This window comes from Neltuma alba, unplaced genomic scaffold (genome assembly GCF_004799145.2).
Source record: "Neltuma alba isolate B1F8T4 unplaced genomic scaffold, ASM479914v2 tig00000834_pilon, whole genome shotgun sequence".
In the NCBI taxonomy this organism is placed as follows: Eukaryota; Viridiplantae; Streptophyta; class Magnoliopsida; order Fabales; family Fabaceae; genus Neltuma; species Neltuma alba.
Window position 1 is genome coordinate 203,106 of NW_021632214.1, and position 27,070 is coordinate 230,175.

Consider the following 27,070-nt stretch of genomic DNA (forward strand, 5'->3'; position numbering starts at 1 on the left):
CTAAACACATTTTCCGCTAATTATTTTTTAAAATATCTATTTCACGCTGAAAAAATAACGCAAATAAATAATAATTAATATTTTCTTTACCAATTGTAGAGCTTATTAAGTTCTGCATACTTTTACAGATCTTTCATCGGAGCAAAGAATACAAGTGAATGCCAAAAAGTTTCCATTGAAAAGTATTGGGCGGACAAAAATTGATTGAAATTTAATGTTTTGCTTGAATTGTTGATATAAGATTGTTTTTACCACATAATTGTCATGGTAGCTGCAAAATTTTTTCTCACATGAATTTAATGTTTGAGTGAATTTCTATAAGAATTTCTCTCGAAATAAATTTTATAAGAATAATTTTCATGATAGTTTCACTATTTTAATGGACATTAAGTGCTTTTTGTTAGGCATGTACTTTGAATATTTCAAATAGAGAATGTAAATATTCAAAATAAAATCGTGTTACTTTTATCATTCCATAACTTGTCATAATTCCCAGGGTTTTCCATACAAGGGGAAAAAAACTCAGATACAGAGTATATAGTAATTATAAGATACATTATATTTTTTTTAGCCTAGGATGATACACTGTATATTTAAAAATTAGAATAATTAAAAACGTATTTGAAACTAAAACCACCGACCTCATACTATAACCTTGCTTCTATCTGCACCATTTCACAATATTTTATTTCCTTATCGACGAGCAAAGCCTTCTGCCATGGGATTTGCAACTGGTCTAGTTGCGACTTTTTTAATCTATTTTCAGAAAATTTTACTTGACATGTAATAGGAATAACAACTTGCAAAATGAAAGTAACTGTTTGCACAATGCTTTTTGCCACCTGTTTAAACATATAATAGGAATTACAACCTGCGAAATGAAAAATTGACCATTTGAATCGTGGGTTTTGCAACTTTAATCTATTTACAAACAATTTTACTAAACAAATTTTGTAACATGTTTTGATGCATTTGCTGACTATTTTACACATAATGTAACAAGAATGACAACTTGCAAAATGAAATTGATCATTTGCATCACAAGATTTGTAACCTGTTTATTTACAACATTTTTTAAATCTATTTCTAGACAATTTTACTAAACGTATAATGGGAACAACAACTTATAAAATAAAAGTGACTATTTACATAACGCTTTTTGTAACATGTTTTAATACATTTGCAGACTATTTTACAAAACATATAATGAGAATGACAACTTACAAAATGAAATGGACTATTACAATAATGCTTGCTGCTGTGTGAAAACCTTTAGTTGTTTTTTCTCCTCACTTCAGGGGTGTTTTAGTCATTCCACGAAAACTTACAAATGCCAAATTCATACATTATGTGCGTTTGGTCATTTCAATTATTCGGATGCCTTTTTTGTCTTTTCTGAATTTCAATGAGTATTTTAGGGTTAATTTTCCAAGCTTTTCTCACAACTAAGATTTAAAAAAAAAATTTCTTTTTACCCTATAAAAATAGGATTAGAAGATTAAGATTATAAGAACATAAGTAGGATTGGATTGATGTGCATTTTAGGTTTTTAAGCTGAACTAAAAAAGTTATATGGGTTTTGGGCTGGCCCGAATTTGAGTCCGTTTTCGTATGCTATTATCAAAGCTAGGTCCAAAAATTCGTTTACGCTAAAAACTCCTGATTTTCAAGGCTCAACATTATAAAAATGGGGCTCATTCAAGTAGCCTGACATGTCTGAATCATATTAGAGACTCTAGTTATTAGGAGTATCTTTTGAACACCTGTTAGAATTGCAAAAATAAATATCTTAACCAAAGGTCTTGTAAGTAGCATCAATGCTTCTCTGGAGACCACCGGTTTGATTCTACTTGTAACCTTAGACTATTGATACCTACTTTTTAATTAAAAAAAAAAAATCTTATGAAAAGAGACAGTATATGTTTTAAAATTAAGCGAATATTTGGTTTTACTCATTTTAATCCATTTTGAATTGTATGAGATGAATGTATAGAAGAATTTTATTTTATAAAAAGCAAAAATGATTTTTTTTAAGAAGTTGTACAAACACCACTTAAGTTTTATTGGAGGCATGGAGAGCACTGACATCAGCTAATCCAATTGAAATTACCAAAATTGATATTTGATACTTGATATCTATGCATCTTTTTTTGTAATGGTTGATTAGATGGTCAACGTTTCTCTCCCACCTTTTGTGACTGGGAGCTTTGACCATAAAATTTTGATAAATTTTTTTTCTATCAATGCAACCACATGCATAACCCTTGAAAGTAGTTGAGTGATGACGAAATTCAATTAATAAACTAAGTAAATAATAGAAATGAAGCCAAATTGTCAATTTGTCATCATACCGTTGTCTGATGGGAATAGCAATTTCATTTATTAATTGAAGTTTCTTCTCATAAGGCCGACATATATCTCATTTATCATCAGATTTGTCCAAGAATCAAGATTAATAGTTCGGTTAGTTATTATTGCACGTCAATAATCTCTAACTACAAACTAATACTGCCATATGTTTAGGTTTGACAATAAATTAACATCACCTTTGACATTTGAAAGAGGCAATTGATTATATTTTATGTCAAAATCATCACATAACCTAAATAACAACCCGAAAATTTGTATATGATTTAAAATTTTTCAATTATTCAAAGGGAATCAAAGTCTTCTGGCCGTTGGAATATAAAATGTAAGCCTGCTTTGCATATATATACGAGAACATTCAGAAAAACAAGCCCAACCATATATGATTAAAAAACTCCGGAGATATGTATGATATATTTTTTTTTGGTAAAAAAAAATACATACGATTTTAACTATTCATTTTTTTTAAGGAGTTTAATCGACTATTCTTGCCAGTAATATACTCCTTCTGGTCCTAACTGTTAAAGAGAGAGGAGAAGTTAGCTTTGGTACAAAATGTAGGATCTTAATTTATTTTGTTTTCTAAATTTATAATTTTTTAATTGTCATTATTAATTGCACATATTAAAGGAGGATTTACATGAATGAGATTGTTTCCCATGAAAATAATTAGTAGGGTATTTTAATAAAACTAACACATTTTTTTTTACAAACTAGTTAATTTACCTAATTTTTTTAATATTTATAAAGTAATTCTCTAATTCCTTTGGGAGAAGTAATATAAAAAGCAACCCTCCTTGGAACATACATAACACATTCAGAAACATGGCCCAACATAACATTTTCATATTCTTTCTATTTCCTCTCCCTTGCTTAGTCTTTTTGCCACTGTGCTCCATCACTTCGGGACTTACAGAAACTGAAGCTCTTCTCAAGTGGAAACGAAGTCTCCCGAACCAAAAATTTTTGGATTCATGGGTCTCTCCACCACTAGCTAACTCTAGTAGAGCTCAAATCCCATGTTCATGGCGTGGAATTAGTTGTGATTCTTCAGGCAGCGTGATTGAACTAAACTTGAACAACACTGGTCTTCAAGGTAAGATTGAAAGCTTGAACTTCTCAGCATTACCAAATCTTCTTATTCTCAATCTTCAATCTAACAAACTCAGTGGCAATATACCAGAAAGCATTGGAGTGCTCTCAAAGCTCCAATTTCTGTCTCTAGATAAAAACAACTTTTCTGGGTCTATACCCCAATCTCTAGGTAACTGTACACATCTAAGTGTTCTCTCAGTGGCTTTAAACAATCTCTCAGGCATAATTCCACCTGGTATTGGCAGATTGACCAATCTAACTGATGTTCGCTTTCATCGTAACAATTTACATGGTGATTTGCCACAAGAGCTTGGAAATGTTTCATCTTTGATAGTAGTTCATCTATCCTACAACAACTTCAGTGGCCATTTACCACCTCAAGTGTGCAAAGGTGGTAAGCTTGTGAATTTCACTGCAGCCTATAATAGTCTCTCTGGTCCAATACCAATAAGTTTGAGAAACTGTTCATCTTTATACAGAGTTCAAATTCAACATAACAAGTTGACAGGTTATGCAGATCAGGATTTTGGAGTTTATCCAAATCTCACTTACATTGACATTAGTCTCAACAGAGTGCAAGGTGAGCTCTCTGCAAATTGGGGTGCCTGCAAAAGCTTAGAAGCTCTTATCATGGCTGGCAATTCAATCAAGGGAAATATTCCTGGTGAGGTGTTTCAATTGAAACAACTACAAAAGCTTGACTTGTCATCGAACCAAATATCCGGCGAGATTCCAACAGAAATCAGGAATGCCTCCATGTTATACCTTCTAAACTTAAATAGAAACAATATTTCAGGTATGATGCCTGCAAGCATTGGAAGTCTTTCTAATTTGGAGTCATTAGACCTGTCAATGAATAGGCTTAGTGGACCCATCGCTTATCAATTAGGGAATTGCTACAGGCTGCTCAATTTAAATTTGAGTCATAATGACTTCAATGGACGAATCCCAAATCAAATAGGGAATCTTTACTCCTTAGAAGATTTTCTGGACTTGAGTTTTAATTCACTTTCTGGAGAAATCCCTATTGATCTTAGTAAATTCAACAACTTGATAAGTCTGAATCTGTCTCATAATAATTTATCAGGTTCTATCCCTGATTCTCTTAGGACAATGTTGAGCTTGTCAAGCATCATCCTCTCTTACAACGATTTGGAGGGTCCTGTACCTAACGGTGGCATATTTAATAGTTCTTATCAATTAGATCTGAGTAATAACAAAGATCTATGTGGGAGAATCCAAGGTTTGAGACCTTGCAATATTTCAGTATCACACGGGGGAAGCAGCAAGGGCAAAGTTGTGATATCTATTGTTGCTTCTTTAGCAGGTGTACTACTTGTTTCATTGGTGTTAGTTGGGATTTTTGTTATTTGCTCAGAAAGAAACTCAAGAATTTTAGAACAGAATTCAGGAATCAAGAAGGAAAGCACATTTTCAATTTTACATTTTGATGGGAAAAATCTGTATGATGACATAATTGAAGCAACTGAGAACTTTGATGACAAGTATTGTATAGGGGAAGGAGCTTCTGGAAAAGTTTACAAAATGGTCATGCAAGGAGGTGAAAAATTTGCTATAAAGAAGTTTAGATGTGAAGAATATGAGTTAGATCTCGAGATTTTAAAAGCCTTCAAAAGTGAGATTGAAGCCATGACAGAAATCCGCCATCGAAACATTGTGAAGCTCCACGGGTTTTGCTCACAAAGATCACACACTTTTGCTGTTTATGAGTACATGGAAGGTGGGACTTTAGCCGATTTTCTGAAAAGTGACACAAAGGCATTAAAGTTAGATTGGCTTAAGAGGGTGGATATTGTCAAAGGTGTAGCACAAGCTTTATCATATATGCATCATGATTGTGATCCACCAATTATTCATAGAGACATATCAAGCAAAAATATATTATTATCTGCAAATCTTGAAGCCCATATCTCAGACTTTGGCACAGCAAGGTTCTTGAAGCTCAATTCATCAATTTGGACAGCGTTTGCTGGCACACGTGGCTATGCTGCTCCAGGTAATTTAATGCCATGTCGAACTCTACCAGAAACATTAAAGTTGTAGAAAACTATGTTGTCTTACTATTCATGAATATGAACTTAAAACTTTCTAGTTTCCAATTTTGTTACTTAGTCATACAAATTCATATCTAACTGGACTTACGTACAAATGTTTCAAGTGATCACTTACATTCTAATTGATGCAGAGCTAGCATACACAATGGCAGTGTCTGAGAAATGTGATGTGTTTAGCTTTGGTGTGTTGGCTTTTGAAATTCTCATGGGAAAGCATCCTGGTGATCTAATTTCTCATTTACAATCCTTTGATGATGTTCCAAATATGAACTTCAAAGAGATTCTAGACCCACGTCTATCACCTCCCAAAGAGCAGCAAAAGTTGATGAAGGAAGTGGTTTTGATTGCAAGTATTGCTATTTCATGTTTACAAACCAACCCTTCATCTCGACCAACCATGCGAAGCATTGCTGATCAGATGATTTCAAGTTTATGTTAGCTTGTTCTTATGATTATTGTTGTGTCAATAAAGGTTCTTATGTTCTTATGACTATTTGGAAACCATCATTTTGAAAATTTGAAATGATAAGGTAGTTTTGTTGATTTTAGGGGAGTTGAATAATCATTGATCAGTGTTTTCTTGTTCATGTTGCAATACTTTAATTTGTTATTAGAGTATACGGTAAATTAATAAGTTAAAGCTATTTCCTTCCGAACACGCAATTTAAAGCCATGTTCTATATTTCAATGGAAAGACCGGTTTATTTATGCATTTGAAATAATGACATTTTTATATAATTGAAAGCTTATTATTTCAAAGAACCACAGAGCAAAATGGCTCAAATGTCAAATAGATCCTTCATGAAATAATTAACGTTTCCCTTCCTACCAAGCAAAGATTCACATGTCAAATATATGAAAGGCTGACTTTTCTGCCGCAAAAATCGATGGAAAGCATGGCTATTCCATTAATGATACAGCAAAAGGCTCAAATGTCAACTATATGAAATCTGTCCCAGTTTGGGAGAATTATTGAGAGATCTCAAAAAAAAATATATAAATTACTAAAAAGTCTTAATAATAAGTTAGCAGCTAAAACATGTTCTTATTTTCTATACTAGAATTTGTCATGACATGATGCTCAGTTATCATGGGACTTTATAGTATTTATCTTTCTTCACTGGGAACTTATAATAATTCTCCCCAGATTTTATATGGCCAACAGATTCAAATGTCAACTACACAAATTAATGAACCTCACGGTCGGCAAGGGTGCCATTCCATAGCCATCAACGACTTCTGGCAAATGTACACACACACACAACAAAAGCTAATGCCCAATTAATAGCTGAAAGGGCTTCCACTGTAACTGGGCCCAAAACAGTGAGGCAAAATATATTTTAAGAAAAAAAAACTCAAAGATAAATTTAGCAAAAGAAGTCAGTTCCTCTCAATATAGCGAATCAATATTTAAATCCTCATTAAGAAATGTGCTTACATTTAATACCCAACAACATCTCGAATAGAATTGCCTCCGCTAGGATGATAAATGTGTATAGGAAAAAAAAATAAAGAAATGATTTTTTTTAAACAAGACAAATTTATTTAAACCAAGTAAAAAAATTTCAAATAAAAGGCCGACCCATTACACATGTTTGATTTAAGTAAAGCCCAATAAATTAAAAAACATAATTAACATAACATAAAGTTGAAATCAATAGACATCCCAGTCAAACGTAAAGATTTCGCAAGATAAAAGAAATTAAATTTACCATCCTTGTCCCTTCGTAACACTGGCCAATGAAAGAGAATGTACAATTTATAATCTCAATATAAAATATTTAAATTAATTTATTTTTTGACCCACCATTTAAACTTATTTATTGGAAGCAAAAAAAAAAAGAAAATAAATCTTCTTCATTATGTCATCCATGACTAGTCATAATTCATGGGCCATACATTACCACTCTAATAAAGGAAAGGAAAACAAAATTTTGATGCACTGTATACAATCAGATACATTGTATAGTTGAAAATTAGAATAAATAGATACATTGTGTATTTGAAATTAATCAAACCAGCATCCTTCAAAGTCTGAACCCTAACCTTATTCACATACACTGGCGTGTGTATACATACACGATTTTTTGAGGGTTTCACTCACAAGTCATTGATCGATTCTCCAGAGAGGAGATGGTATTCAAATTTCATGTAGGAGTGGTAGCGCACGATTAGGGTTGTGATTATAGAGATAGAAGCCTCCTCATTGAGGTTATAGTGGTGTCATTTTGGGAGTTCTTGGTTTTTAGTATCAGGTTTTTTCCAATAGGCGGGCCGACTAGGATTTTGTGCTTTTTCAGAGTTATTGTGCTTGTCTTGTGTTTACTCTTGCATTTTGTTTAGCTTAGTTTTCTTTTTACAAAAAGGTCTAGGTAAGTTGGGTTTTAAGGTTTAGTAGAACTAGGACGTGCCTGCAACTCCTGGTTTAAAGAGTGCTTACATTACAAAGACGCTTACAAATCACTCATTAACAAGGTTCTCATATCAATAGCAGAATTTGGGCTCATGACCTTGAAGGTTATGATATAAATCCTTACAAATTTGACCAATTTTTGTTGGCCTAGCCAGTAGTTTGATAAAAGACAATTAACTATGTTGGTATTTGTTTTCTCTTTCATATAGATAACCATGAAGTTTGAGAACTTGCTTGGAGAGATGATGAAGAAGATCAAGATCATAGAAAATATTACGTGAAGTTTTGTGTCATGTTGATCCAAATCAACGATATACCAAAGGTATATTAGTTAACATTAATATTCTATATATATATATATATATTCATTTATATGTGTCTGTATGTATATTTGTATATATATTTCAAATTTTTAGCAAAAGAAGGATAATAGAAGATAAAAGACATAATGGTAATAAAGAAAGAGAGAGACATAATTCAGAAATGACTTTGTATCATTTTTCATGTTTTGAACAGTGTCACTACAGGGGATATATATATAGAAAACTATTCAAGAATATTCCTAGAGCCAGCTGTACACAAACATGTACTGTGAGTTACAATTTCAATTTTCATGCGTGGTGCTGTGTTTGGGCTTCAGGTGTGTATATCTTGCACTGCTTGAGCTACTGTTTAGTGATAGATGTAATTGGGCTTGTTTGTGTTCTAACATCCCCCCACAAGTCGTATGGCACTGGTGTGACATTAAGACTTGACCTGAGTTGCATGAACTTGTTTGTGACAAGAGGCTTGGTGAGAATGTCAGCAATTTGATCTTTGGAAGAGGCAAGGGCAATACAAAGCTGTCTAGCTGCCACTCTTTCTCAAACAAAATATTAGTCCAGTGATATGTGTTTGGCATGAGAATGAAAGATAGGATTAGCAGCAAGGTAGGTGGCTCCTAAGTTGTCACAATAAAGCATTAGAGTCTGAGGGAGAGAGATGTTTAACTCGCTAAGTAGATTTTGAACCCACATAAGTTCACTGGTTGCGTTAGCAAGGGATCGATACTCTGCCCTCAATACTAGATCGGGAAACTGTTGGTTGTTTCTTTGAACTCCAAGATATAACATTAGGACCAAAATAGACAACAAAACCAGTAGTGGATTGTGAATCTATAGAGTAGCCACCCCAATCTGCATCATAATAAGTGCAGGTTTAGAAATAGCAGCAAATAACAAGGAGAAATTGGATGAACGTTTGAAAAGAAACCCATAATGAGCAGTAGCATACAAGTAGCGAGGGATTCGTATGACAACAGTCCAATGTTGTTCAGCAGGCTAGTGCATAAATTGACACACACGATTGACAGCATAGGAGATGTCTGGACGAGTGAAAGATAAATATTAGAGACTGCCTATGATGCTACAATAAAGGGTAGGATCAGAAAAGGAAGGACCAGTGGCATGAAGTTTTGTATTGACAGCCATCAAAGATGCCATAGAGTGAGCATTAGCCATGTTAGCACAGTTTGACAAGTCAATAATGTATTTGTGTTGAGACAGAATAAGACCAGTAGATATGTACTTCGACTCCAAGAAAACAATGTAAAGGCCCTAAGTCTTTAATAGGAAAGGTGGAACTGAGAGTTGCAATCAGAGCAGTAATAGCATCATCAGAAGAGCCAGTTAAGATAATATCATCCACATAGATGGGTACATACAGCTGACTGGAAGGAGAGTTAAAAGTAAATAATGAAGGATCAGATTTGGAACCTATGAACCCAAGTTGAGTAAGGTGTGTGCTAAGACAAGAGAACCAGGCTCGAGGATCCCGTTTGAGGCCATAAAAGGATCGATGGAGTTTATGGATAAAGTGAGGGTAGTCAGGATGAACAAAACCTGGAGGTTAAGTCATGTAGACCTTTTTTAGTGAGGGAACCATAGAGAAATGCATTCTAGACGTCAATTTTCTAAAGGGACCATCCTTATGAAACAGCTAGTGAGATGATTAGGCAGATGGTGACAGGTTTGACGACAGAGGAGAAGGTTTCGAAAAAATCAAGACCAACTTGTTGATGAAAGCCCTTGGCAACAAGGCGAGCTTTGAAGCGATCATACCGAATGGTGAGTATTTGATGTGAAAGATCCATTTACACCTGATGAGATTTTGAGAAGAATCAGGAGGGACCAAGGACTAGGTTTTAGTGTAGAAAGCACCTGAAATTCTTTGGCCATAACCTTGCGCCATAGTGGGTGTTTATGGGCTTCAGTGACAGAGGTAGGTATAGTGTTGGGAGTGGTGATGGCAGAAAGAGCTCAACGTGGGGACCACGGGATAGTACCATCAGAGAAGACTTTTAGTTTTGAGATGTGTGCATGGGATCTAGTAACCATTAGATGGAGAGGGACTGCACGAATTTGAGTTGCAGAGGGCAAAGGTGAGGGAGAGCTGGAGGAAGAAGATGACTCGTGAGAGGGAGAGGACGATGAGGTATGTGGTGTGGCAGGATCTAGGTTAGTGGGAAAGGAAGGTAAGTCATGTGAAAGGGAAAGGGGTGTGGCAGGTGGGTTTAGATTAGAAGCAATTGGGCTTGGAGAAATGAAAAATAGTGTGGTGGTAGATATAGGATTAGGCTAAGTAGCATTTTGAGTTAAGTAATGATAAGGAAAATGGGTTTCATCAAAGAGGACATCACGTGACAGATAAATTTGACCAGATTGAGGGTGTAAGTAGATGTAGCCCATGTGATTTGCACTATAGTCGAGGAAGACACAGAGTGGATCTTGGTTCCAATTTATTTTTAGTGTAGGGACACAAGTTGGGCCAACAGGTAGAGCCAAAAACCTTAAAAATTTGGTAATTAGGCTTGTGATGAAATAGTTTTTGGAACGGACTTAGGTTGTTAAGTGTGTGAGTAGGAAGTCTGTTGAGAGGGTACGTGGCTGTGGAGAAGGCGTAAGACTAGAATGTGCATGGGAGTGTAGCGTGGGGAAGAAGAGAAAGACCTATTTCAATGATTGTTTTGTGACGTCACTCAACCATTCCATTTTGTGTGTGAGTGTGAGGATAAGTTATCTGATGATGAATACTAAGGGAAGAGAAAAGTTTCTTAAGAGGGCGAGATTCACCACCCTAATCAGATTGGAAACTCTTGATTTTTCTATTAAGCAAGTTTTCTACAAGAGTTTGAAAGACAAAAAAGTAGGAACAACTTCATCCTTAGTTCTAATGGGGGAAAACCACATAAAACGAGAATTATCATCAACAAAACAGACATAATAACAGTAGCCATCGATAGAAATAACAAGGGAGGGACCCCAAACATCACAAAAAAAAGATCTAGAGGAGCAGATGATCGGTGTGGAGACAATGGTAAAGGTAGACGATGACTTTTGGGGACTCTACAGGCTGAACACTGATAGGGAACTGAAGTGGTTGAAACAGGTAGAGAGTTGGAAGAGACGATATGTTGAACTGTGTGAAAAGCAGGATGACCCAAATGATCATGCCATTGACTGAGAGAGGCACGAAGACCAAGACATGCAACAATAGATGAAGGCTGTTGTAATCCACGTAGAGGGTAAAGATTGTTATGGCTGGGACCTTGGAGTAGTGTTTGATGAGTTTTGGCATCCTTCACAATGAAACAATGAGCATGAAATTCAAAGAAAATAGTATTATCAACATAAAACTGAGAAACGGATAAAAGATTTTGAGAAATGTTAGGAACATGAAGAAGTTGAGTAAGAAGGTATTTGTCATTTTGTGCACTGATTCTTGACCTTGGTCTCTAGTACTTGTGTTTTGAATAGGGAGTGGAGCACCATTACCAACCTGCACTGATTCTTGACCTTGGTAAGGAGTGGAGTAGATATTCAGAATTGAGAAGTCTGCAATCATGTGATTAGTAGCTCCTGTATCAAGATACCAAAGTGTATCTTCCATATCAAAAGGGAATATAGAGTAATTTGCAGAATAAGAATTGGTGTGAGGAGGCTAAAAGTTATGATCATAGCGATGAGGGCAGGTAACCACTGTGTGACCATGTTCACGGCACAGTTGACAAATGTCAGTTATGGTGGTCAAGAAGAGAGAGGGTGTCGTACGACCACCATGTTGTCCATAAAAGTTTCTGCCATCTTTGTATCCACAACCTCTGTTGTTGAAAGCAAATCGTCCTTAACGACCTCTGTAGAAAGAGAAGCCACGTCCACCTCACTATGTAGGTGTGGGTAAGAAACCATCTGAAACTTTTGCAGTGTTGGTAGTAATGTGAGTGACTTGAGTGCCAATGTTTTGAGTTTGTCGAGCTTCATAAGAGAGATGACTGAGGATCTCTTCAAAGGAAAGGACATCTCGCCTTGTAGTAAGAGAGGTAACTATGGAATGGTAGTTAGAGCCAAGTCCACCAAGGAGATAAATATTAAAATCAACATCAAAGACTGGGTTTCCTGTAGTTGCCAGAGAATCAGCAAGAAGGGTTGCACGTTGATGATATTCAAAAATGGACTCACCGCCTTTCTTTAAATGAGTTGTTGGTGGAGCTGGAGATATTTAGGTTAACACTATTTAGAGAACATGGTTTCCAGAGCTATCCACATAACTTTGGATGTCTTGTGTCTCATGACTTGAGCAATAAGTTTTTTTGATAGAGATGAAATAAGGAGAGACAGCACCAATTGATCTTGCTCAAACAATTTGATATAGGCTAGATTGGGAGTGCCATCGGAGAGTTTGGTTGGAGGCTGTGGATTAAAACCATCAATGTAATAGAAGTAACGTTGGCCATAGAGATATAGTAACATTTGTGCCTTCCATATAAGATAATTTTCTTGGTTTAGTTTGACAGTGATGAAATGTGAGACATGAGGAGAATTGGAGAGAGTGGTTTGGGAAGTGACAGGGTCAGAAGTACTAGAGGAGGACGGGACCGGGCTTTTTGAGGGATCTATCATGGCAGTGACGCCTTACAGCTTTGATACCATTTTAGCAAAAGAAGAATAATAGAAGATAAAAGACATAATGGTAATAAAGAAAGAGAGAGACATAATTCAGAAATGACCTTGTATCATTTTTCATGTTTTGACAAGTGCCACTACAGGGATATATGTACAAAAAACTATTCTAATATATTTGTAGAGCCAGCTGTACATAGACATGTGCTGTGAGTTACAATTTCAATTTTCACGTGTGGTGCTATGTTTGGGCATCAGGTGTGTATATCTTGGGCTGCTTGGGCTGCTGTTTAGTGATAGATGTAATTGGGCTTATTTGTGTTCTAACACAGATCAAATGGTTAGACATTGCATAGCTCTTGATTCTTATCTACATATATAGTTAACTAGTTAATCATTGCTGTTGTTTTGTTGTCATATCCATTTGATTAATCTCAAACAAAATATCTGATTAGTTTCTTTATTGGTGGGCACAAAAGTGGTAGTGGGGGCTTCAAGAGAAAACATGTCCCATGAACTTCCAACCGTAAAAAACTAAGGACGCCATCACATGTGCCCCAAGGATTTTGGTTGGTGAAAGCCTTAGGAGCAAAATTCAGGTATTCTTTTTACAGCTCAACACAAACATACACACGTGGTCATTCAAAACTACGATCACATGCACTCTTTTTTATTATTTATTCATCTGTCCACCTTTAGCCTTTATCATTTTAGCTAGTATTCTTATTTTGTTAATTGATTAATTATGATTATTCAAAATTTCGTTCGTGGGCCCTGAAATCAGATCAAATAATGAAATTATTGCAATGTTGATTGATTATAAACAATGGTCAAAACTATTAATTGCCATAAATATGTTAATTAAATTGAAAGTTTAATTGGTGGATATACATCTCTAGCAATTCTTAAAGTAATTGACGCATAATGTTTGCTTTTCTGAAACATGATTTGTTCTTGTGTTGATCCTTAGATTATTAAAACAAATTAACAAATGACCAACGCCAAAATGTCAAAGTTTGAAATCACAGTCTGCCAAATTGATTGATGTTCAAAGCTGTGCTGATGAGTTACTAACTAAAGCAAAATCCTTGAGACAGCAAGTGATTTTTCTCATAGGCTAAAGTAGTCTACATTTTAAATACATACGTATTCCTACACGAGCACATAAGCAACGATGTTACATTATTCGCTTTGTTGGGTGCCTAATTATTTGGATTTATTCACAAATGGGGTTGCATTTCATGTCTAGTTTGGCTTTTGTTTTTTGGTTTGCTAATTAATGATCATCAAGTTTAGTGAAAGCATGTGCTGATTTGTTATCATTTGAATTAAAATCTATTACATATTCTCATGCTTTAAAGCAGCAATATGACACAAATAGACATGTAGTAATCATAACATAATTGTAAGGTAGGAAAGAACTACTACCTGATAAGTGTTCTTCTAAAACCAACCTTAATGTCCCATTTTATGGTGTTTTCTTGGCGAGCGCGGGCAAATATTAAAATCTATCATACTCATAAGAGTAGGTTAACATTTGATTGAATTATGGTTTATAAGTTAACTAACCTCCCTTAAATCCCAACTCTCTTTAACTCTACTCTTTCTTGATAGTTGATCATATTTCAAGACATTTAAAAATTTAAAAATGTCTTCCCTTTCTAAACCCTCACACTTTAATACGCGTTCGGTCTTTAATATATCACCTAATTATTAAGTTAGTTTTGGTTCTAAATATAAGACCTATTTTTCATATTTATCAATTTTTTTCTAAATTACCCTTATAAATACTCCTTCAACCATAATCAAGTAAGTGAGAGAGGAAGGATATTAAAAAAGATGATTATGATATTTTAGAAAAAAAACATGTCATATTTGTTATAGCTAACTAACTTACCTAACTTCCTCAATCTAATCAAATTAGTTAAATATGTCTTATATTAAGGATCAGAAGAGTACATACACACACATGTATATATATTCGCATATGCGTAACCAATATCAAAAGTAGCTTAATTTCCATTAACTTGAATCCTAGCTTTGCTCTCTTTATCTTATCTCTTATTTATAATTTCTTTTGTCACCATCCCTACACAATTTAGTCCTCTAAATTCATTGAAATCATCAAACTAAGCAAAATCCAACTTTAACCTCTGCAACAACATGTATGTTTATCTATTTTAGGTAACTATGATTCACTACAATACAACTAGCTCCTAGTTTCCTTTATTTCTTATATCCTTCGGCCAGGCACTTTTGAATGTTCATTGACATTATATTCCAATTAAGCAATTACTCTTTAATAACTTCTATAAATCTCCAATAAGATCAATAACCTTCTAAAGAAACTCAATCACTTCCTAGAGGTCCTCAGACATACTTCAAATATAAGGAAATGTTTTAGAATACTGGTCTCTTCTTTTGTAATTCTATAATATTTCCCTTAAATTTCAGCCTCCTGCACAAAATAAATTACACTTCCCAAAATAACTTGATCAGCAACGCGCGCGCGCGCGCGTCTCTTTATCTATCTATCTATATATATATATATATATATATATATTTATAGTGGTTAGTCATTATAATGAAGCTGCGGGTTTATTAATGGAAAGGAGATGTAACGTGTCGGTATAAAGGGGTGATGTATATAGGAGAAGGAAGAAAGAAAGCAATATATATATATATATATATATATATCATTTCACAGACAAAAGAATAAATTAAATACTCCCTCATGACAGCAACTTAGTAAATCCGAATAGCATCCCCCAACAAATCTAAATTCCATCTCCGAGTTCAAACACCCAAGATGATTCACGCACACACAAGCAACCATATATATATAGAGAGAGAGAGAGAGAGCATATGCATTCAACATTTGAAGTGCTTCTTTTTAGCAAAAGAACGACAATAGAAGATAAAAGACATAACGGTAATAAAAAAAGAGAGAAACATAATTCAGAAATCACGGTATCATTTTTCATGTTTTGAACAGTCCCACTAGAGGGGATATATATACAGAAAACTATTCTTGAGTATTCCTAGAGCCAGCTGTACACAGACATGTGCTGTGAGTTACAATTTCAATTTGGGCCTCAGGTGTGTATATCTTGGGCTGCGTGGGCTGCTGTTTAGTGATAGATGTAATTGGGCTTGTTTGGGTTCTAACACTTCCTGAGCAACAAAAGTCAGACAGCACCGGTCTTCGATCCTGTCTAGTTGTCCCGAGCAACTAAAGGAGTGTCTGCACTGACTCTTCGGGTGTTAAACCCAGTTGATGTAATTTTCCTTTAGGCCTTTGGCCTTCTTTCTTGCCAAAAAAAAAAAAAAATCGGACAGCGCCCTCTCCAACTAATTTTAGATTTTCTAACTCACATCCAATGACAACGCACCTACAAGAAATTTGGCTACTTAAAGCTTAAATTCATAAAACTTATTTACCGCTTTTAAAACATCACTTATATCAACATAATAATTAGAGGAATCCTCTTTGGTTAGCAATCGATCGACGCCCAATTAAACTCACATCATCCTATATATATCCTAACGTTACACACACATGTATATATATGCACACACCGAATAGCAATCCCATATTTAAATCGGTTCAAATTCAAAACCATCTAAACCTCCCTTATCAGTAACCAGAGTCACACCCTCATGAAAGAGTGCAGGCCCTGTTTCAGCGGACATGAACCAGAGCAATCAACGCAAATATTCAACATGCAATCATGAACCCATGTACTTCACATCTCCCCCTTCCAAATACACAAAAGCCGACACTATAACAGAATCAATTTGGACTCTGTTTCGACGGACGAAAATCAGAGAGAAAGGATTAAGCACATGCAATTCGAAAATCACCATAAAGCAGAACCAAAAACGCGTGCAGCGCCGTCTCCTGATGAACTAGCCTTAACCTTTTCGGCTATCCCATTTCCTTCACCTTAATCGAATATCAACAATCCCACAACCTCGAAATCATCCATCAAATGGCAGAACAAAGAGTAGAAGGAGGATTAGAAAGCTCACCTATACCAGAAACCTTGATTGCATGTAAAAGAACCTTTTCCGATCACCTTCTCCAGCAATAATGGTGCTCAAGCTTTCCCTTGGTCTCTCCCTCTTTTTTCTCTGATTGCAGGTGAAGAACGAAGAAGGGAAATGGGTTTTTGATAGGTTAATATATGAGGGGACGCGTGTGGAAATGAGCGAAATGTCCATTTTGCCCTTACACTCAATTCTTCTTTCAATTCTATCCTTTTTTTCTATTTTTCTGAAATTATAAAATAAATCCAGAAATTAATCATAATGTTTTATGTGGATTTTTCTTCTCTTCTTTGACTCATAAAATAGATCCTCCAGAAATTCAGAGTAAAAAATTAACTCCTACATATTTTTTGAATTTTTTAAGAAAATAGCCCTTAATTTCATAAATTAATCCTTAACACATTATAAGGATTTTGTGTCTTTTTTAGCTTTCCTAACTCACAAAATAATTATCTTAAAGATCTCAACTCAAAAATAATCCTCTAACTATTTTTCCTTAAATTTTCAAAAAAAAAAAGACCTCTTTAACTCTCAAAATTAACTTCAAAATTATATTACATAATTTTTCCAATTTTCTTATGAATTAAATAATTTTAATATTACTTGTCCTTATTAAAAGGTGACTTATAAATAGGATAAAAAAACTTTTTTTTCGTGCTTTATGAAGAGGACCGGATGAATAATTTACATATGAAATTGGTTTTTATTACAATCATCCAAAACCTATTCTACTCAAAATCATGACTTTTAATCAATTTTACTCAAAATCTATTCTCCCACCGATAATCGAAATATGAATGGTTTTGCCATGGAGAAGCTAATGATAGTTTAAACGTGAATCGGACATAGAGACGAGGAATCCCCCCGGGGGGGGGGGCATTGAATTGTTTAACTAAGGCAATCATGAAGAACTTTTGATCAAGCCCAGAACTTTAAACTCGGCATGCATTATACAAACTATCTCCCTGCAAGAGGCACTTGGTTGGGTCCTTCAATTTGGCCAATGGCACGAACAATCTTGAGCCCCAGGTCGGGTTCAACTTTGAGTAGTGCCTATAGACTGTAAAATGAGGCCAAAACAACAAATAAAATATCCTTCGGGTTATAAAATGCGCCGAGTGGTAAGCAACTTAAGTGACAACCCTTAAGAAAATATCTTATTTGAGCCTTGTGCAGCTATAGGGACACTTGAACCAAAATTAGATCATAGATTTGAAAGTCCGATAATAATTTGTTAAAGAAAAAAAAAGCAAGTAATTATATTGTAGTGCTCGATTCAAAATAGAGTCAATCTTACATTCACTTTCAACATGTTGATCACTGATTTGGTCCTTGGTTCGCAAGATGCAATGGACATATAGTTTTGTGTTTGGTGGAATGGACGAGACGTCTACAGACAGAAATAGGGAGATGCTATTCCCCAGGCCCTCTACGTTCCCGTTAGGGTAGAAAATGAGCTTCCTGGAAAATAACCAAAATCAATTATTTTTTCACATTCCATTGGAACATATTCTTCAACATCATAGACACATGGATGTAGAAAGAAAAAACAATCCATAATTTTCCCTTTTTCCCCTCTTTATCTCAGTTCAAATTCAAATGGTCTAAAGTCATTTTAATTGAGAAACAGACAATCCCAACAATTAGTAAGATGTAGAGACTGGAAAGTTTTAGGAAGGAGCATTAGCGTACCATTTGTAGTCCCCTGCGAGGAAAGTTTCAGATTCATACTTCTCAAGATTAGCTTTTGAAAAGTTATCAAATTTCCACCTATGGGAAAAAAGGAGGAGGTTCTTGTATCACTGATAGGATATATCCTCTAGAGGTGGCCCTGGCAATAAAAATTTCAGCTCCAAACGTGCAGGAATCATCCCTTAGGTATCCATTTATTGGGTCATTAAATGAGGCAAGGCCGATGAATTTGGCGATGCCCCATTCTGTTTGGAGTTCATGGAACCGCCTTATGCCTGCATCTGTAAGGGCCAATCTCAGATTTGATGTTATATACTACTAATTCTGATCCTTAATATAAGATATAGTTGACTAATTTAGAAAAACTAAAAAAAAATTACTAAATTACTTTAAAGTATTTTTATTTATTATTTTTCTCCAAACTAATTTGTTTTACACATAATCTAATAATTCACGTAAATATTTCAGAGAGATCAATTAAGTAATTTAATTAGTAACTTCTTTAATCTTTCAAAGTCTATCAACTAGACCTTATATTAAGTACCTAAGATAGTATGTCGATCAATACAACATAAAATACCTAAAAGTAGTCAATGAATTTAGTACCTTGAGCAGACAAATACTCATCGCGAAGAGAATCATAGACAAACAGGTTCACAATGGCATTGACCTCCTAACCAACAGGAAATAAATTTGAGTCTTGAGCTATCAAGTTCACATATATTGAGATATGATCACGTCCATCTCTTTTCTCATTTCCGGTTGGGTATATAGATAGAGTCCTACGACAAAAACAAGTTTATCATTTTCTACAGGCAAATATATGGAAATCAAAAGCCTAAGTTCAAACCATTTATATTAGGAAAGTGCATGAGAAAATACCATTGGTATCCCCCTGCTTCAAATACTTCCGAGGTGTATTTTTCTACTGAAGTCTTTGAAAGCAAAGAGAAGGAATTGATTGTGAACAAGCAATGACTAGGCGGTGCTTTTCTTCCTGAAACATTTTTTTCATCACAAAAGTACAACAAAATAACTTAGTTCATTTGGAAGCTTTTGATGAACTCGAATTGAAGACCATATAATATAGGTATATTTATTTACCTGTACAAGGGAAGCAACCGCAAATCTTCATTATTTCTGTCTCAGGCATGGTAACAGGTCACTTTACACGCTATGTTTGAGATTGCGTGGTTTTCGAAGGTCTCTCTTGTTGGAAAAACTGTCTATTTTCATTTCAATTATAATGTGGGAAGGAGCGGGGAACTAGGACGTGATCACGTGAAATCAGTGAAACAGAGGTTGTTTGATTTTGAAAATTTAATCAAATTAATTATAATCAGCTCGGTCCTTGATTAGTGCTCTTGACGGAATGAGCAGATTTATTTTTTTTATTTTTTTAAGATAATTATTTTTAATAGATATAGGATCTAAAAAATATATCATACTATCATTTTTCTTAAAAATAATTTTTATTTAAAAATAAATAATTACAATTTTTAAATATAGATCATTCAAATCTAATTTAAACAGTTTAGATCTAATAAGCTTGGATACTCACAAACCGGATCCATTCTAAACTAGCACATATGACATAATTTATCTATTAATTTGTTTAAAAGTATAAAAAATTGTTTAGTAGGATTTATTCTCTTCATTTTTCATGGGCATGAATAATAGAGATTTTTATAGATACTACATTGGTCCTTATTATAAGTCGCAACATTGGGTATTAATTATAATTTATCAATATTACGCCCTTTAAAATCATATAATTTTAAATGAACCTCATAATTCTTTTATTTTTGGGTGTAAAAGGACCTCCAAGGTTGTCATCGAGGAAAAAAAAAAAAAAAGGACCTCAAAGGTTTATGAACCTCATAATTCTAAATGCATAAACTCCCCTCCAATTTACATACTTAAAACATACCCGATGAATTTAGCATGTCTATCTCTGCTTCATTGCCTTTTCCTCTCAAATTTTTTGTCACGTGATGGTCACTAACGCTGCAAAAACTTTTCCCACATAAACTTAATGTTCATTTGAATGTTGCGGGAATCACTCTTGGAAATAGATTTCATAAGAATAATTTTTCACAAGAATTTCATTAATTTAATGTGCATTGAAAATTTTTGATAGGGTGCAATTTTTTCTAGAAGTTCCCTTCTTCGAATTGTGATGGTGTCATATTACTCTTTATATCCTTTTGGGTCTTTTTGGTTTTTAGTATTGGGGTTGTTCTGATATGTAGGGTCACATAGGATTTTGTGTTGTTTCATTGTGCTTGCACTTTTATTTCCTCTTGTACTTTGTTTAGCTTAACTTGATACAAAACAATTAATTGACTTCGTTGGTATTTGTTTTCTCTTACATAGTTAACCATGAAGTTTGAGAAAGCTGTGGCCAATCATAAACATCAAGAGGATAAAAACTACTACTACTTCATATTAAGTTTTGTTCCATGTTGATTATTGTCTATCAGATCAATGGAATACCAAAAGTATATTATTAGTGAGTATTAGTATTCTGTAACCGTGCGTGCGTGCGTGTGTATTTCAAACAAGATATGTTTATAGCATTGATATATAAGTTTCTCTATTGATAGACACAGAATGGGCAATCTTTTTAGCATTTGTTATCAAGTTTGCTAGTAAAAATAGCAATGACTAAATGTTTTTCTAAACGTTAATATATATATATATATATGTATATGTATATGGTTTCTAAAATCTATTTTCCCATGCACCACTTTGACTATAGCTATTTCTTCATCTAATCCAACTTTAGCCCTTGTTATTTTAGCCAGTTCTTCCATTCCTAATTTATTATAGTTATTCAAAATACTGTTCATAGCCATGAAATTATATGGAAAAAAAATGAAATTATTAAAACATTGATTGATTATAAACAATGGTGAAAACCATTGAATTAACATAAATATCTCGAATTGAAAGCTCATTAGTGGATACTGGGGCATTTTTTGAAGGCACTCCTCCTTCAGTCATTCTAACTTATTCTAATATGCTTGATAGCAATTTACACACTTTTTTTTTTTAACATTTCTTAAAACATGTTTTGGATCTTATGTTGAAGCTTAGTTTATTAAAGATTTTAACAAATGACCATTATATCATTCATTAATTTTTCTTTAGTCAATTCATGTTTCAAATTCTGCAACATTTATATCTGAACATAGTCTGCTTTTGCAGGCTAAGCATGACCTTCTACGTTCACAAGTTGAAACCTGTGAAAATGAGAAGCATTCTTTGCAAATTGAGAGGCTGGTCCGTAAAATACCATCCATTCATATAGCGAAAGGAATAATACGAAAAGGTGACAAATCTCTTGACACTATCATGAGGATTTTATATTTAAAATGTGGAAACATAAGATATCTTGAATGAATTTCGTCAACACACATCTATAGAAGAAGTTTCTGAGTTGAACTATTAATAGAACTTCATATATATATATATATATATATATATATATGCATATATATTGATCGACTTGTCTCGACTCTTCAACTTATAGCTCCTCATATGAATAAGAGTTTTTTTTTTTTTTTTCCTGAGGCTTTGTTTTATTGCTTTTCAGCTGAGATTGGAAAGAACAAAGGTGAAGTGAACAAGCAGTATACGAACTCCTGAGAATAGGCAAGAGGAAAAGCTAAGACTTATGCTTGTTTGGTGATGATCATGGCCATGAAGTGCATAAAGTCTATGCAACTTCATTCCCTTGCTTAAAGTCTAGCACATGATAAAACGTAATCTAAGAGCATAGCCAGACAAATAATAATTACAAGCAAAGATTCCTAAGGAATCTAGACACTAGATCTGAATCCTCACTTAGATTCTTCAATGCTGCTTATGTTTTGATCCAGTTGTAGTGTATCAGCATTTTCACTACTACCTCCGATCTTTAATGTAAAAGCTAATTTGATTTTTAATTTGATAAAACCTCAATCCACTTTATTTATCATATTTATTTATTTTTTTCAATGTAATTATTGTAGTAGTTGCACAGATTAAATAATTCATCAAATGTTAAAGCTAACACACTTGACTAGTAAGGATATTTTAGTATTTATTACAAATAACTAACTTAACAAATTTTCTTAATTTATTTAAATTAGTCAACTAGCTCTTATATTAACAACTGAATATAGTACATAATTTCTTTGAAGCTTTCATAAGTTCTAGCCTCCTAGAATTCTAGCTTCAACATTGATGCGATCAATTCAGGACATTCTTCATCATCTTGATAATAAGACAGCCTTTCCATTTTTGACACAGTTGTTTCCAATTATTTACTAGATTTACATCAACAATTATAGTTTCTAGTGACATAAAAATTGCTTCATGCTCCGTTCCATATGTGTCCTTGAAAAGAGGATACCATATCATCAATATTTCACCTCTTTTTTCTTATATATTTTTGTCTTACAATCATTGATGTTTTGCTTTCCTTATGAACTAATATTTTTTGTAAGGAAAAAATCTATCTAGATTTGATTGTCCATATTTACTTCAGAAATTGCGTAAATTTCAAGAGACATGCACCATTTTCAAATCCTAAAATTAATTAATTAATTATTCGGCTAGAACCCTAATATATGGATAAGATATTGAAATCAGCTTATGGATTCTCAATTCTCAACATTAGAGTAATAATGGCCGTCATAAATGCATAAATCAACTAAATACCTCGTTTATTTGTAACTTGAGAAAACATCACATTAAATTGTATCCTTTTAAGAATTTACACATGGAAAAAAAAGTAATTTGTAAGTATAACCATCAAAATATTTTTAATTCTATCAACATAACTTCTCAGAAAACTAAAATCCAAAAATTATCTTATCATTACAAAATCTCTTAAAATCATTATATTTAACCAATTTTCTCCAAAATCTATCCTCCCACTACTAACTCAAACACACCCCACCGGTAGTTCTTGCCATGGAGAATCTAATGATAACTTTAATGCGAATGGCACATAACGAAGAGTCTTGAGAAAACATCGAATTGTTTAGCGACGGCTTAGTCATCAAAAACTTCGAACGAAGCCCAGAACTCTAAACTCGGCATCAAATATACAACTATCTCCTTGGATGAAGCCTTTGGTTGGGTCCTTCAGTTTGACCAATGGCACGAACAATCTTGAGCCCCGGGACGGGTTTAGCTTTGAGTAATGCTCATAGACTGTAAAATGAGGGCGAAACAACAAATGAAATATCTTTTGGATTTAATTGAAGTGCTCACTTCAAAACAGACCCAATCTTACATTCACGTTCAGCGTGTTGATAACTGATTTGGTCTCTGGCTCGCAAAGTGCAATGCACATATAATTTAGCGTTTGGTGGAATGGACGAGACATCTATAGTTAGAAACAGGGAGATACAATTCCCCTTGCCCTCTAGTTGCCCGTTAGGGTAGAAAGTGAGCTTCCTGGAACATAACCGAAATCTATTATTTTCTCACATTCAATTGAAATACATTCTTCAACGTCAAAAAATATAACTTTTTTGGCAAAAGCATACTTTTAATCCTTTAATTTTGTACAAGGTTTTAATTTGGTCTGTTAACTTTAGAAAACACATTTTTTAAAGTTACAAGACCAAATTAAAACTTTATATAAAGTTAGAGACTAAAAAAGGTTAATACAGTTTTTGGTTTTCTAAATTTGTCTTCTTTTTAGTTTTGGTCTTTCAAGTTTCAAATAATAGATTTTAATCCCTCAAGTTTCTTCCTATCTCAAACATTGATTCTTATAATTTAATAAAAATTTGGACTACTTTGCCCTTTAAAAGACCAAAACCTCCTGTTTGATACTTGAGGGACCACAAGCAAAATGAGTGTAAACTTGAGGACCAAATATTGTATTAACACAAGTAAAAAAGACCAAATATATACTTTTACCTAATTTTTCTTTTCCCCTCTTTATCTCAATTCAAAAAGATGGCCTAAAGTCATTTTAATTGAGAAATAGAGAGGATCCCAACAATTAGTAAGTTGTAAAGACTAGGAAGTTTTAGGAAGCAGTACCATTTGTAGTCCCCAGCGAGGAAAGGTTCAGACTCGTACTTTTCAAGATAAGCTTTTGAAAAGTTACTAAATTCCCACCTATAAGAAAGAGGAGGAGGTGCCGGTATCATTGATAGGCAATATCCTTTATAGGTGGCCTTGACAATAAAAATTTCAGCTCCAAACGTGCAGCAATCATCCCTTAGATATCCATTTGAAGGGTCTTTAAATGAGGCAAGGTCTATGAATTTTGCGATGCCCCATTCTCTTTGAAGTTCATGGAACCGCCTTATGCTCCCATCTGCAAGGGCCAGTCTCAAATTCCAATCTATATACTATCTTTGGTTTTTAATATAAAACCTTGTTAACTAATTTGAAAAGATTAAGAAAATTACTAAATTATTTTATAGTATTTATATTTATCATTTTTCTCCAAACTAATTTGCCTCATTTAAAAATTAATATGCAATCTAATGGTATACGTAAATATTTTAGAGAGATCATATAATATATATTAATAATTAAGTAATTAAGTAACTTTTTTAATTTCTTCAAATTAATCAGCTGGGTTTTATATTAAGAATCAAGGATAGTACTATGTCAATACAACAAAAATGCCTAAAAGTAGACAATGAATTTAAAGTACCTTGAGTAGAAAAATACTCATCGCGAAGAGAATCATAGACAAACAAATTCACAATGGCATTGACCTCCCAACTGACAGGAAACAAACTTGAGTCTCGAACTATCAAGTTCAGATAAATTGAGATATGATCACGCCCATCTCTTTTCTCATTCCCAGTTGGGTATATTGATAGGGTCCTACCATAACAATAGGTTTATCATTTTTCACAAGCAAATGTGGAAATAAAAAATCAAAATTTGAATGCAAAAGAGCATAAGAAACATATATACCATACCATTGATATCCCCCTGCTTCAAATACTTCCGAGGTGTATTTTTCTCCTGAAGCCTTTGAAAGCAAAGAGAAGGAATTGATTGTGAACAAGCAATGACTAGGCGATGCTTTTCTTCCTGAAACATTTTTTCACCAGAAAAATACAGTTAGATAATTTAGTTCATTTGGCTGCATTTGAACTTGAATTGAAGACTATAGGTATATTTATTTACCTGTACAAGGGAAGCAACGACAGATCTTCATTATTTTTGTCCCAAGCATTACAACATGTCACTTTAAGCTCTGTTCGACATTGTGTTTTCCATAGACACAAAAACACTCTACAAAATAAACATCTTTTTACAAAGTCTCTAAACTATCCAAAAATCGCATTTTTTTTTTCACTTTAAAATAAGCCGGTCTTTTATTCAAAATTAGAATCCAAATGAAATCTGACATAATATTAGTTATCAAAAAAATTAATTCTAATTATTTTAAATTTAAATTTAAAATCACGTCCAAACAAATTTACATTGAAAACTTCCCGTTTGAATTGGAAATTTATCATCTCTTCTAACACATAAAATCGGGTGTTCTTGCAAGATTCATCACAATATTTACAGTTCTTTCAACGAGTCCTCTGAAACCATCCAAAGAAACAAGAACTCAAGAAGCACCTTTTCCCCTTTCTTTCCGTCAAAGTCTACCCATTGAAGAAAAAACTAATATCACAGAACAATTCAAACAGGCTTCATCAACAATGAGAATGGATTATCCAAACATCTATTAAATTGAGAACAGTAATTCATGAGAATAAAAGCATTTGTTAACACTTTACGCAATTACTTGTCAAATATCAAAGAATAGCAGGGGAAAAACACAATAGAAGAGGGGGAACAAGAAAGAAAGGAGACGAACAAAGCAATATCTCTAGATGATCAAGTCGATAACAACACACTAACCTTTAACACATGCTTGAACAGATCCAAAAACCACGCTAACATCAGTAAAACAACCCTTAAAGTGAAGAACTTACGGCAAAATCGAAGGAACAAATGCCACTCGAAGTCGACTTCCTAGTGAATGCTTCTGGCTCCTCGATGGTGGTGAACACAGACGGTCAAGTCTTGTGTAGTTTCCAATGCTCTCTCTCGTTGCGAAGGGTCAATTTCATTTCAAAAGTCGCATGTAGTTTTCGTTTGGAAATTTTAATCAATTATAATCTGAAACTAAAACTAGTACTCTTTTTTATTCTGTTTATAAGATAGAAACAAAATAGTCATATTTTTATTGGTACTATTTTTTCATCAAATTTTTAGCGTAAATATATTATTTTGTCATTTATTTATTATAGTATAGATTATTATTTTTTATTTTGAAAGACATATATATTAATGTTTTTCTAATTTATGTGAAGCATGCTACAAGTGCCTCATAAGTAGAAGCACATGACCATTTTCCATGGCACTTAAGTGTGTGGCTGTTTGGTAAGGCGTTTGATGGAAGAAAAAGTAAC

General features: G+C 33.8%; 2 protein-coding genes across 2 annotated transcripts; one reads left to right on the forward strand and one right to left on the reverse strand.

Moving 5' to 3' along the window:
• The first annotated feature begins 3,192 nt into the window (after window positions 1-3,192).
• Window positions 3,193-6,195, forward strand: LOC114746596 (MDIS1-interacting receptor like kinase 2-like). Its single transcript, XM_028934826.1, has 3 exons — window positions 3,193-3,463; window positions 3,551-5,479; window positions 5,669-6,195. The coding sequence occupies exons 1-3, from the start codon at window positions 3,193-3,195 to the stop codon at window positions 5,974-5,976; spliced, it is 2,508 nt and encodes an 835-aa protein (XP_028790659.1). The 3' UTR covers window positions 5,977-6,195.
• A 10,289-nt stretch (window positions 6,196-16,484) lies between these two features.
• Window positions 16,485-25,818, reverse strand: LOC114746603 (uncharacterized). Its single transcript, XM_028934833.1, has 7 exons — window positions 25,788-25,818; window positions 25,577-25,691; window positions 25,303-25,478; window positions 24,678-24,957; window positions 18,630-18,707; window positions 18,235-18,398; window positions 16,485-16,564 (listed from the first exon to the last, which is right to left on the reverse strand). Exons 1-7 carry the CDS (start codon window positions 25,816-25,818, stop codon window positions 16,485-16,487), a joined length of 924 nt encoding a protein of 307 aa, XP_028790666.1.
• Window positions 25,819-27,070: the final 1,252 nt, after the last annotated feature.

What these genes read in the sequence shown, in the direction of transcription:
- LOC114746596 (XM_028934826.1), top strand. Translation starts at nt 3,193, where the DNA reads ATGGCCCAACATAACATTTTCATATTCTTTCTATTTCCTCTCCCTTGC. An exon ending in GAACAACACTGGTCTTCAAG is followed by an intron (nt 3,464 to 3,550) that starts GTAAGATTGAAA and finishes GCAATATACCAG; the next exon opens with AAAGCATTGGAGTGCTCTCA. An exon ending in ACGTGGCTATGCTGCTCCAG is followed by an intron (nt 5,480 to 5,668) that starts GTAATTTAATGC and finishes TAATTGATGCAG; the next exon opens with AGCTAGCATACACAATGGCA.
- LOC114746603 (XM_028934833.1), bottom strand. Translation starts at nt 25,818, where the DNA reads ATGAAGATCTGTCGTTGCTTCCCTTGTACAG. An exon ending in GAAGCAGGGGGATATCAATG is followed by an intron (nt 25,479 to 25,576) that starts GTATGGTATATA and finishes TTGTTATGGTAG; the next exon opens with GACCCTATCAATATACCCAA. An exon ending in CTCGCTGGGGACTACAAATG is followed by an intron (nt 18,708 to 24,677) that starts GTACTGCTTCCT and finishes TTTTTCCCATAG; the next exon opens with GTGGAAATTTGATAACTTTT.